Raw genomic sequence first — 11,853 nt, 5'->3', positions numbered from 1 at the left:
AAGAATATGATTTTCTTTTTAAATATGCTTCGTTTATAAAAATATTATGATTATCAAGTTTTATCTACCCCTTTTTCAGTTCCAAATTCCGCCACTAAACCAAAAAGAGCGCTATTACCGACCCTGATCCAATATTTCACGTCCGCAGGCAACTCGCAATCGTACATTGCGTCAGTTCGTGAAATACCTTGACATCGAAGGCACGCGCGCGCGCGTGGTGGCAGCAGCGGGTGGCGCTGCGATCCGCTAGTTCTGCTCTCGGCGGTATCGATCGAGCGCTCGCCCGTTTATTCACGGTCGAACGACGGTCGAGTCACGTTCAGCAGTTCGTACTCGCGCCTGTAAAAGCAACTAAAGGTGAGTAATAACCGCACGTCATTACTTCTATTTAACTCGAAAACCTTCCGTCGGCCCTAATCAAAGCGACTAACCTTATTCTAACCCTAATCACCGCGAAAAAACGAGTATTTCGCAGCTGCCAACAGTCGTTCTCTCTCTCTCGCGAATGCATACTTGAAACACCATAGGCGGCGGAAGCGTTTCTAGTTTGATCCGCGCGTGGCTACTTCCAGGGACGCTGACACGTGTAGCCGACGATTCCAGATTGCTCGATTGCTTTGCGCTGTCTCCCGGGAGACGTGTGTAATTCGGAAACGCGTGGGCGAAGTCGCGCTTTTCCTCTCGCGTGAAGCGCAGAGGACTTTTCATTATGTAACCAACAGACGAGCGCAAGCACTGGCCGTGAGCCAGTGCTCCACTGACTCGGTTTTTTTCCCTTGAAAGCGTCGTTGATAAGATTCCGCGGGACTCCAAGTTGCTACCTTCGTGTACCTCTGCGTCGAGAAGCTAGTGTCAGCTCGCGGTTTCCTCCCGGAGGGAATGACTGTCGCGCGATGGAGTCGCGTCGCCCTTGGAAAATTCGAGACGTCCGCTGATACAGTGGCTAGGCCGTCTGCCAGAAATCGCGTGTCGTCTGTCAGACGCTATATGCCAGATCTACGTCACAAGGACACGCGGGGGTTATTCTCGAAAGTTTGTCTATTTTCCATGGGTTTATGTAAGGGGATTCCCCCGAGTACGAGAATAGTAGCTGCATACCTACATGGGAGCGTCTAGTGGGACGGGGGGGGGGGGGGGGGAAGGATGAGTAGGCGGGGACTCGCGCGTCCAAAAGTGCAAGCGCAAGCGCCTCGCAGGCTGCTCTTGGAGATGCTTGTCTGCGTGCCTGTGTTTTACACTGCGAATTTGACAGATTAGATTAAGGTCACTGTCGAATCGCGATATTTCTGTCGCGAGAATTTTTTTGTTCTGGAGGCTTCGGTGGGTAGACGGCGTTTTTCGGCGCGCGACGGCCGTGACGTAAGTAGATTGAATCTTCATCTTTCAAAAGAGAGTTGGAGACGAGAAATGATTTGACGATGAATTAGCGCGAGTTAGATTTTAACAGTGACCTCGATTTATTTCACGAATTCCAGGTAGTTTGCGAGCGACGTTTGAGTTGACGCTTATGATCGGCGGCGGATTTGCTATTCTGACGTGACGTTGCAGAGACTTAATTTTTTTTTTAATTAATTAATTAATGACGTCAGAGTCACGGTACAACTGTCATATACTTATACACAAAGTGTCGTCCGAAAAGGAAAAATTTTTAATTGATATAACGAGCACTGAACATTTCTCCTAATTTGATACTTAACAAAAAAGCTTTAGACTGTCTAATTGGACATTTCCTAATCTGATTGAACTTTAAGCCCGATGTCCGCTCGTTGACTGTATCGCTGATGAATTTTTTTCGTTAACAATGGATTATATAAAAATCATTTCGCAATATGGGACAATGAGGATAAAACGTATTTTTCTTCTATGCTCATATGCGCGAGGCGTTTACGCATGATTAAAAACTAATGGTTATTTTGTAGAATTTTAAATATCGTTATCATCGAATGTTGAACTCAGTTTGAGAAATCTCTTGGGGATTGAATTACAAGTAACGCATTGAAATTGATTTCACGAAATCTAAACCAAACGAAATTCATCGTCTGCAACTCATCTTTAAAAATTGCCGCGCGATTATTTTTAGTTCCGAGTACATACGTGCACACGCGTTGCGTAAAATGTTTTCGCGCACGTTCTGACGAAACTTTTTTTGTTACAACTATATAGTGTTTTCTAGCACACGACAAGAGAGACAGACGGTATTTGCAATCGAACAATAATTTCGCTATAGCCCAAGGAAATGCCAGGGCTGACGTAACTCGCGACATCAATTGCAAGGTCAAAGTCGGTCTTCCACGTGTGCGATAACGGTATTATAAGCGTCAGCAGAGGTCCCAATTCATTGTGGAAAATTTAAATCATACGAGATAATTTCTCCTGTATTGTGATAGCTGATTGAACTGTTTATGTTCTTTTTTCAGATTTACAGTCATGGGTGTCCCAGCTGGTGATGTCGAGAAGGGAAAGAAGGTGAGGAAAGCGACTTTTACTTTAGTGCAGCACGCTTGCAACGTGTAACGTCGTGCGTCACGTGAATCGGAGATGTTCGATCGATTTTGAAATAGTTTGATTGGATCGTACTCTGCATCAGCATTTTATTTCTATTGATTAAAATAAACGGTGACTCGAACCGACAGCAGCTGCAGAGTTTATAGCGAACGTTTCATTCTCTCGTGCTCCAAAAGAAGCGAGGGCAAATTAGCACGTGCGCGTGAAAAATGAGCTCGATGGAATATAGTGACATCTGGCGACGTACGTCGAAACTCGGTTTTTAAACTAGCTAGAAATAGAGAAATAGTACTTTTAAATGGAGTTATTTATTTACTGAATAATTTTGCTCTGGGAATGTGTAAAATTAGAAAGGTTTTGAATTGAATTTTAATATTATATTTATAAAAAAAAATGTATTAGTACCTGGTCTATGTTATGTAAGTTATAGCCAATAGTCTCAAAAGATTGCAAAATTATTTGACATACATTGATAAATTTTAGATAACATTTCATCAGATATGACAATTGTATTGTTTTCCTGTTGCATTAGACTATACTTACCAAAAAATAACTTTAGAAATAAAATAGAATATTTGTACGGATCAAGCACTTTACAAATATTTTTAACACAAATATTTATGAGTTTATTTGTTTTGTTTCTAGATCTTCGTTCAGAGGTGTGCTCAGTGCCACACTATTGACGCCGGTGGCAAACACAAAGTTGGCCCCAATCTCCATGGTTTGATTGGCAGAAAAACTGGTCAGGCTCCGGGCTATGCCTACACAGATGCCAACAAGGCTAAGGGTAAGCAAACTATTTTTAAAAATAATCCATTACAGCAAAGTAATAATTATAATTGAGTACAGAATAACAAATACTATTGTACCTCTACAGGAATCACCTGGAACAAAGATACCCTCTTTGAGTATCTTGAGAACCCGAAGAAATACATTCCGGGCACGAAGATGGTGTTCGCTGGCTTGAAAAAGCCACAAGAGCGAGGAGATCTCATTGCTTACATCGAATCGGCTAGCAAGTAAACTCAGCAGAGTCCAAGTTCCACCTCAAAGAGATCAATTGTACTGGACGATGGAAACCTTAGGACAATTATCACCGAGTACCTCGTCACAATGGTCAATGCATCTCTCATTCAACCTATGACTCTAATCGCAAAACTCGTGTCGTTTCAAAATGAATGAAGCACCTAGTGAAAATTGTTAATATTGTTAAATAAGTAGGACAAAACATTGTGGAAAAATGTACATTGACATGGAGCTGGCAAGCACCAGCTATGAATTGTCTCCATTGGAAGTATCACTGCGTTGAAGATTTGTGTCAGAGGCAGAGCCTCGAGAACGAACTCGACGTTTATTTATTATCACGCCAGTGACATCTGTCCTGTCGATTTATTCATTTCATGTGTTCTATGCATTAAAATACAGAATCGATAACTGAAACTCAAACGATATATTAATTTTTTATACCTTCACTTTTTCTTCTTTAAAATCCAAAATGTACAGAAAAATAATAAACAGTTATGCATAAGAAGTGTCTTAAATTTTAGAACTTTTTAAAAATTGTTTTTTTTTTCATTTTATAACAGTTGACAAATTATTTTTCTTTCAAATTTTATTTATTTTAATGCTATGTTTTATTTTGATTTCATAGTGTCGGTTGTTAATTCTTTTTTATTATTATTTTACAAAATTCATAGTTGATTTAAGATATTTCATATTTGATAAGCGATAATGATAAAATTTTGGCAATATCGGGGCATCGAGAATCGAAAGCTAGATAGTAGATATCGAATATCGCCATATATATATATATATATATATATATATATATCGGACATCATTCTATGAGTAGTTCTGATCCGCAAGTACAGAGGGTTACTTATCTGCACGTGGGAAAAATTAAAACTCGGTGAATAATATATATATATTCTGGTACCTTCTTTTCTTTTCTGTAACTTGAAACTAATTTTATGTTTACAGATAAAATATTTTAATTTTTTTTTATATAATTCATTTATGTATGTTTAACCTTACAGTTCACATAGGCAAGCTACGATCAATCTAACCTCATAAAAACAACATAAAAGCACATTTTGAACAATGAGTGAAAAACAAGATGATCAACCAAATAAAAAAGCTTGGACAGAAGCTGAGAGGTTGGAACTAGCTGCGAAGCTTGACAAAGATCTAGAAGATTATATAGACAATCTTGATAAAAAATCATATTCTGAAGGATGGCCAGAGGATCGTTGGCAAGAAGAGATGGAGAAGCATCCCTTCTTCATGACTCAACTGCCAGAAAATCCTAACGAAGTGTCTCCTCTCATAGAAGGATTGCAGCAATTGAAATACAGCGAAGAGTACAATACTCCAAATGAATTGGCTCAAAGCTATAAAGAAGATGGCAATTTTAATTATAAACATAAAAAATATCGCCTCGCTATTCTCTGTTTTAGTAAAGGTATTTCCAGCAAATGTGAGAATACTGAACTCATGGCTCAATTGTATAACAATAGAGCATTAGCTCAATTCAAACTACAAAATTATAGATCAGGTTTAAATGATTCAAAACAGGCACTGAAGTTAAAGCCTGATTATTTAAAACCATTACATACAGCAGCCAAGTGTTGTTTTAAGGTAAAAAATTATGATAAATGTGTTAGTTACTGCGATCAGGTTCTCAATATGTTAGAGCAAAAGAACCAAATAGACTATGAAATTGTTACTTTAAGAGCAAAGGCTGTAAAAGAGAAAAAAATTAAGCTAAGAGATATTAGATTGCAGGAATTAAAAGAAAAGAAAGGTGATAAAATCAGGGAAGAAATAATAGAAGCCATAAAAGCTAGCAAAATAAGAACAGATAATTCTGATGTATTTTACGACAGTCAATGTCATGTTCATCTTAATGAAACGGGTGAATATTTGGTTTGGCCTGTAATTTTTGCCTATCCTGTAAACAATCAGACTGACTTTATTCAAAACTTCCAAGAAGATATATTACTCATAGAGCAATTAGAAGAAATGTTCAAGGAATCCCCTGCGTGGGATACTAAACAAGCTTACATAATAAGTGGAACTGAGAATACTTTAAATGTATATTATGAAGGTATTGACAGAAAACCATATAAAGTGGATGTTAACAAGCCCTTGGGATCAATTTTACAAGAAGAAAAGTTTATTGTAAAAAATGGCACGCCATGGTTTTTCATTCTTTTAGCTGATAGTAAAGAGGAAGAAAGTTTCTTGAAAGCTTATAGATAATTGTTGCTTGTTACAGCTTATATGCTTAACATACGATTCATCTGTTAATTTTAAAAACAGTGACAGCAAAGACTTATTTCAATGTACATTTTTGAAGATTGCGACTTTTATGAAAAATACAATATTGTTACAAAATTGTATACAATAGTAGCAGTTTAAATTGTAAGAATCCTTGTACATATACATAATATTCTAATAAGTTTTGTTACAAACAAATAAATATCTAATTTATATATTATAGAGAAAAATTTTGACCTTCTATTTCAATGTGATTGCATTTAAAATTACTCAAAAAATCATAAAATAAAATATCTGAAAGATTGTTTATTACTATAAATGTCTTGCTAAAATCTTAAGCCTAACAAAGACAATCTCTTTTGATTGATTTTATCGTATTTCATTGACTATCTTTTACCTTATTTATTACCATTCCTTATTGACGCTACCGTGCAATCGTATCTGCATCTATGTACCACCAAACCTGCTTTACCATCGCCGGCAACGAGTACTTATTACCGATCGACAGCGCAAACTCGCATTTCGCAGTTCACAAACGTCAAACAAAGAACTGGAGCGTCCAATCAGTTTTATAAACAGCTTTTGTTGCTATTTTAATTTTCTTTTATGAGTTTTCCTGTGAGGAACAAAATTCTACAACATTATCGACAGCGTACGTCGTACACTTGCATTTCGCAGTTCACAAACGTCAAAGCCCGCCCTCGAGCGAAGCAGGCAGCAGCCCGCACACTGATGCAGTCAGTTTGGTAAAAATCTTTTGTTCATTGTTATTTTGAGTTTCTTACATTATATTATTCAATACGTCGTTCTTCAGAAGCAACTATTATGCTTATATTCCTTAAAAATAATTAAAAACAAGTAGAAGACAGAGTAGATTGGCTCTTTACTGGCAGCGACCTGTTTTGCTCTTCGGATTCCTTTGTTGTATCTACGTGTGAACAGTAAGAATAATTTCGTATATTGTACATTGGTATGGTCTTTATGAGTGCATAAAAACATAAATCATCTCGTTCACTCAGCTGATTCAAGGCAGCAAAAAAAGTAAACAACAACAATGGTTCAACAATCCTTCCGCGCGTCCTACAAGTTGTCAATCCTCGGGATCTCGGTCAGGATATTAATCGTCGCGCGGTTACAATCATGGCATGCCACCTCTTCTACTGTGTTGCGAAAGTGTCTATACCGACAGGTCCCGCGTGACGTCCGTGTAAAATAATTAGAAAAATGACTAAAAGATGACTTTTTCCGTTATCTTCCGTAGAATTTTCTGTGATACTCCGTGTGAGATGCTCTTGCCGTAAGCATCCGTAACGAGCCAATGAGAGAACCATATGTTTCCGTAACTTTTCCGTAAACTTGGGGGACAGGTATAGTGCGTTATAGGTTTTTCCTATGCAGTCTTGGGGGACAGCTATGATGTGAAAACCGATTGTCATGGAAAGCGTATTGGTATTCGAGGTCACTGATAATGGGCTCCGAAAAGTGCGCTCCGTAAGATTCCGTATCGACGTGTGGAAATCGGTTTTAGAAAGTGTCCAAATATTCTGGGTCGTCGATTGCGGCCGGGATCCAAGAAGTGCTGGACCTCGTGTTCGGCGATTCTAAACACCTGGACACCTTCTACAACCACCATTCATACTATACGTACGAAAAACTACGGAACGCACTTCATGGACCCTAGCATCGCGCGACCCCCCAAACACCTAGACAACTTCTACAACCATGACTCCATTATTTTTGAATATGAATTTTGCAAATTAATTTTCTTTACTTTTATTATTTGTGAGCTTTGTAATCAGCTGATTACTGTCTTTACATATGCGGAACACAGCTCCAGTGGTCAAAAACCGTTGCTGACCGTCTCAAGACGTCAAATGTTGTACACTGAAACTGCGCTGTTGCCAAATCAATTTACTGGCGATTTACTGTTTCCGTATCGGAATATACCCAGTGTACACCCAACGTGAATATATCCTGAACACGGGTGACGTTTTGACGCTCAGAAGCCGATTTTGGCAATGTTATTTCAATGGCGGCGGGTACGGCTTCTGACCGTCAATATATTCACGTTGGGTGTACAATGTCGTGTGTGTTTTGTTTCGTGCGGAAACACTAGTTCACATTTCGTCCGTCCAAGTGCCACTTTCTATGTGTAAGGATACGTCAAGCTCGTAAGCGGTAGTTTTGCGAATTCAACTTGTCAGAACACGTATTGCTCGAAACAAAAAGCTAATACACATTTATTGAGTCCTTCGTTCTGAACGGTTCTAAAAGCATAATTTAAGTATCTACGTACGTTGCAAAATGGAAACAATTAACTTTCCATTGCTCAAGTTAAATCAAGAGTTTACAAAATTTACTGACTTCAACGAAAAATTTCAACGACTAAAGAATATTTACAATTTGTACAAAATATCTAAACAATTAACGTGCGAAGTGCGTTTTTTCTCATATCAATTCGTTTATGAATTTCGGAAACCCGAGTGGCACGCGATTTTTATTTTCGCGTGTTCATCGAACACGCATTTATACACGGACTCGCGTATGTAAACCTGCTCATTTCTATATCTATACTACTGTATATTTGGATAGATTTGAATACGACTAGTAGGATGCAATTTACTATTTATATGAACATGTTAACCACTAAAGAATTGAGGTTCTGCCATTTTAACTATGTGATTGATCTATAAAATTTGTTGAATATGGATAATTTTAATTGGATATGTTGAAAGTTATTAAGTTGTTAAAAAATGTTAAAGTAGATAGATGCGTAATAGATCACCAAATAGGTATAGGTCAATTACTTTAATTTCGGCGTATTTACGTCGAAAGGACGTTCTTTTCTAGTTAAATTTGAAAAGTAAAAATTAATTTCAGAAACTTCGCTAAAATTGGAGAAAAGATTTAATTCTGATCTTTTTTTCATGTTACTTGAATTCATACTTTAGAACTTTTAAAATAGAAATTCGATGCTCGTAATCAGAAACGGGATGTGGTTTTATGAGGCAGGAACTTTTTGTTCTTATCCATTTTCTTTCGCTTATTATACTCTCGTATTACGCTTTTGCAAAGTCAGTTCCATTTGTAACTTGGTGCGCGATTACTTTGCCTCGTGTTCTTTCGAACTTATAATAGTAACGAAGAAACATCAAAAAGGACGTCATATCGCGTCTTATGGACTCATAAAATATTCGTAAAAAATAAAAACATGTGTGCACACGTCAGTGAAAAAGTGAACATATGAATTTGGTTATTAGGTCTAGAAGGAGAACCTAGGTAAACGTGCAGTGAACAATGGAACGTCGTAGATTAGATCGCAAGAAAAACACAAGCCTGAGAATTCGTTTAGCGCGAGCCCTGAGTCCGGCTACACGAACGAGAAGCTTCAGAGCTGGTTCTTGTAGTGACGCGGTTAACTCTCCGAGTTCGAGCCCTGATGGGCAGAATAGACAGAATAGACACTCATCACCCTGGCGCAGATGTTCCTGGCAGTCGCCCCTCTCTTGCAGAGGCAAGCTCTGCGATCCGGAAGGTGAAGACGAGGTGTTCAGCGTTTCTCAGAGTTCTCGTACTGCCGTTTGGTATGCGGACGAGAGGTATGTACACTTTCTGATTCGTTTGTTTAAATTTCAAGTTGCAACTCATGTTACTCGTATATTTTTATCGTTAATTTTTACGCCATAGGAAAGTACTTCTAATAAGTCAAGCACATCAGGTCTTTGAATTTGCGTATTCTTCCCAATTCAAACTTGTAAAAACTTATTTAATCGTAAACCAAGCCAAACAATACTCTTTAATCCAATATTCTAATAAAACTCCCCCCTCACAAGGTTATAAAAAGCTCTGCCTATATATTATCGCATATCACTATAAAATAATGACTGAACTGCACAGCAATAACATTATACTTTAATACCCCTAAAATGCTCGTCCGCTATTCCCATAAACGATAGACCCTCTCCGCACAAATTCGAGCTCGCGCACAATCTCTCATATACCAGAACTCACATTCAAGACGAAGCGCATCAGACCAACGAGGTCGACGTGCTTCGACAATTTGTCGAAATATCCCCCTCACGCGCGGCACACGATACAAAGACTCGTCGGCCCGTCGTTTTCCGCAGAGCTGACGACGACAACGACGACGTTGCCGACGACGATAAGACAAATCGAGCGAAAGAGGACAACACAGAGGGGCGTGTAACAAAAACGCGGCCGAGGGGGAGCGTCCTTTAATCTCGTCGCCTCTTCTGAACCGAGGCGAGGGACGAAGCTAAATATCGAGTGAGAATGCAAGGGGAGGTGCGGGGAAGTTATTGTTTTCCGAGCTCGCTAGGAGGGCTCTATTTGTAAATTGTCGGGGGGTGCCGCGCATGCCGTGACTTTTCGACGATTGAGGGGAATCAAATCGGTGTGCGATGGCACTGATTTGTTGATTATTCGGTTAATTGTCGAGGGATAGATCAGTGTGGGTTGCCGAGCCGATTGCGGGATCGTTTGCGGCTCACGCGTGTCGGATGATCTTTATATTATGCTGCGATTATCGCTGAAATTACGAGGGCTTTTTATCGTGGATTTTTTTATCCGCTTATATATTATAATATTTTCAAGCAATAATACGATTTTTTTATTTTACGATAATTGTAGCGCAATTATAAAAGTGCTCTATCTTATTTTAACAATATGATTTTTTATAAATACTTTTAACGCTCCCTGTAAGAATAAAATTTCATACTAACCAGCAGATTACGCAGCTCTTATAATCCCGAAGGGCGCGAGAGAATGGCAAAAGTTATTATGCCGCGACACTTTTTAGTTTTACAAGCGCACAATATTTTTACGATACTTCCCAGGTGTATTAAATTCGAGTTACATACGCGCGTATACCTTACCGCGATAAACTGTAATATATATCTTGTATTTTGAGATAACGTAATATTTTGCATATACTACAAGGAACGCACTGAATCATCATTTAAAAAAGCATTATTTTTATAAGTCCAAATTCTCTTAATTAGATTAACTCAAGTGAGCAGTTGCAACTTGACTGTACAGGTGGGGTTTGATTAAGTAAGTTAATTTTTAATCTAAGTCGTACACAATGACAGATTTTCATATTTTAGGTATTCTCTTTTTCAGAGAATAAAGCATCAATGAATTTATTCGTAGATTTCAGCATTCCATCGGAGGTAGCATTACTGTATAGGATGGCAGCGTGGTACCTAAGTTAAAGGAGAACGTACAGACATGCCCACACGGACTGAAAGGCATTTTCAATTAAACTGATATATAATTTCCGGGGAAATTCAACCTCCTGTATACGCATCGTTATTAGCTCCAACAAGAGACCTCAAGATACGTTCATTCGTAAAGGTGAGGCATTATAAAAAAATATTACTCTAGTATATGATCCAATTAGTTAACGCTCGCCTGCGCAAACGCCCGAAAACTGTCCATACACAACTCCGGCGTCGCATCCGAAAATTTCAAACCAGACCAACTTCGAAAATCTCCGGCCAAAAAATGAAAGCATATAGAACAGACGGTCGAGGACAGTCCCATTGTCGGCCCCGCGGCGAGTCCAAGTGCAGTGTAAGCGCGAAGCGCATATACAGCATATAAATATAAGCGAGTTGAGTTGGGTCGCGGGAGCAGGTCGTGCAGCTGGCGCAGTTGCTCCAGTTTCACGATCCTTTGGAAATCGCACGCGCGCGCAGCCTCCAGCAGCGAAGGGTGGCTGCGGGCGGTTAATTATCTGCATCGGCAGAGAGCGTACGGGGGAATGTAGCTTCTGCGGGTCGCGGGTTTAAACTCTGCTGGAGCATATAAATTTTGAGCTTTTTTTCGTGACAATACGCGCTGCAGACGCGTTGCGCGACGGATTCATTTTTATTCGGCGCATAGTTTTTACGGGGATTGATTGGGCTTTTAATCAGAACTTCGTATAAAATATCAGCCCGTTTTAATTGGGAGCGATGAAAAAGCGAGCTCGGTGTACCGCGAACGAAAATGTATAACGCACACACGATGTATTTAAAGAGACAAGATAGCCTATGCTGACAACGC

General features: G+C 39.0%; 3 protein-coding genes across 7 annotated transcripts; all 3 read left to right on the top strand.

Annotated features, from left to right (window-relative positions):
• The first annotated feature begins 153 nt into the window (after nucleotides 1–153).
• LOC100118315 (cytochrome c) lies at nucleotides 154–3,951 on the top strand. Of its 2 annotated transcripts, none has more exons than XM_001606222.6 (4): nucleotides 154–357; nucleotides 2,418–2,466; nucleotides 3,151–3,292; nucleotides 3,383–3,951. In XM_001606222.6, exons 2-4 carry the CDS (start codon nucleotides 2,428–2,430, stop codon nucleotides 3,526–3,528), a joined length of 327 nt encoding a protein of 108 aa, XP_001606272.1. In that variant the 5' UTR covers nucleotides 154–357; nucleotides 2,418–2,427; the 3' UTR covers nucleotides 3,529–3,951. The 2 variants fall into 2 exon arrangements, with proteins under 2 accessions (XP_001606272.1, XP_031779250.1); XM_031923390.2 differs by lacking the exon at nucleotides 154–357 and adding an exon at nucleotides 1,142–1,359.
• A 380-nt stretch (nucleotides 3,952–4,331) lies between these two features.
• LOC100121886 (DNA polymerase interacting tetratricopeptide repeat-containing, protein of 47 kDa) lies at nucleotides 4,332–6,103 on the top strand. 2 transcript variants are annotated; one of them, XM_003425335.3, is made up of 2 exons: nucleotides 4,332–4,437; nucleotides 4,542–6,103. In XM_003425335.3, the coding sequence occupies exon 2, from the start codon at nucleotides 4,606–4,608 to the stop codon at nucleotides 5,764–5,766; it is 1,161 nt and encodes a 386-aa protein (XP_003425383.1). In that variant the 5' UTR covers nucleotides 4,332–4,437; nucleotides 4,542–4,605; the 3' UTR covers nucleotides 5,767–6,103. The 2 variants fall into 2 exon arrangements, with proteins under 2 accessions (XP_003425383.1, XP_008202274.1); XM_008204052.4 differs by having other exon boundaries at nucleotides 4,343–4,456.
• A 34-nt stretch (nucleotides 6,104–6,137) lies between these two features.
• On the top strand, nucleotides 6,138–11,354 carry LOC107981373. 3 transcript variants are annotated; one of them, XR_004226683.1, is made up of 4 exons: nucleotides 6,138–6,530; nucleotides 9,045–9,383; nucleotides 10,806–10,857; nucleotides 10,957–11,354. XR_004226683.1 is itself a non-coding variant. In XM_031923388.1 (3 exons), exons 1-2 carry the CDS (start codon nucleotides 9,082–9,084, stop codon nucleotides 10,855–10,857), a joined length of 354 nt encoding a protein of 117 aa, XP_031779248.1. In that variant the 5' UTR covers nucleotides 8,701–9,081; the 3' UTR covers nucleotides 10,957–11,354. The 3 variants fall into 3 exon arrangements, 2 of the variants coding, with proteins under 2 accessions (XP_031779248.1, XP_031779249.1); XM_031923388.1 differs by lacking the exon at nucleotides 6,138–6,530 and having other exon boundaries at nucleotides 8,701–9,383; XM_031923389.1 differs by lacking the exons at nucleotides 6,138–6,530; nucleotides 10,806–10,857 and having other exon boundaries at nucleotides 8,701–9,383.
• Nucleotides 11,355–11,853: the final 499 nt, after the last annotated feature.

Source organism: Nasonia vitripennis, chromosome 2 (genome assembly GCF_009193385.2).
Source record: "Nasonia vitripennis strain AsymCx chromosome 2, Nvit_psr_1.1, whole genome shotgun sequence".
NCBI classification, from domain to species: domain Eukaryota; kingdom Metazoa; phylum Arthropoda; class Insecta; order Hymenoptera; family Pteromalidae; genus Nasonia; species Nasonia vitripennis.
This window is presented reverse-complemented; position numbering and strand designations above follow the sequence as displayed.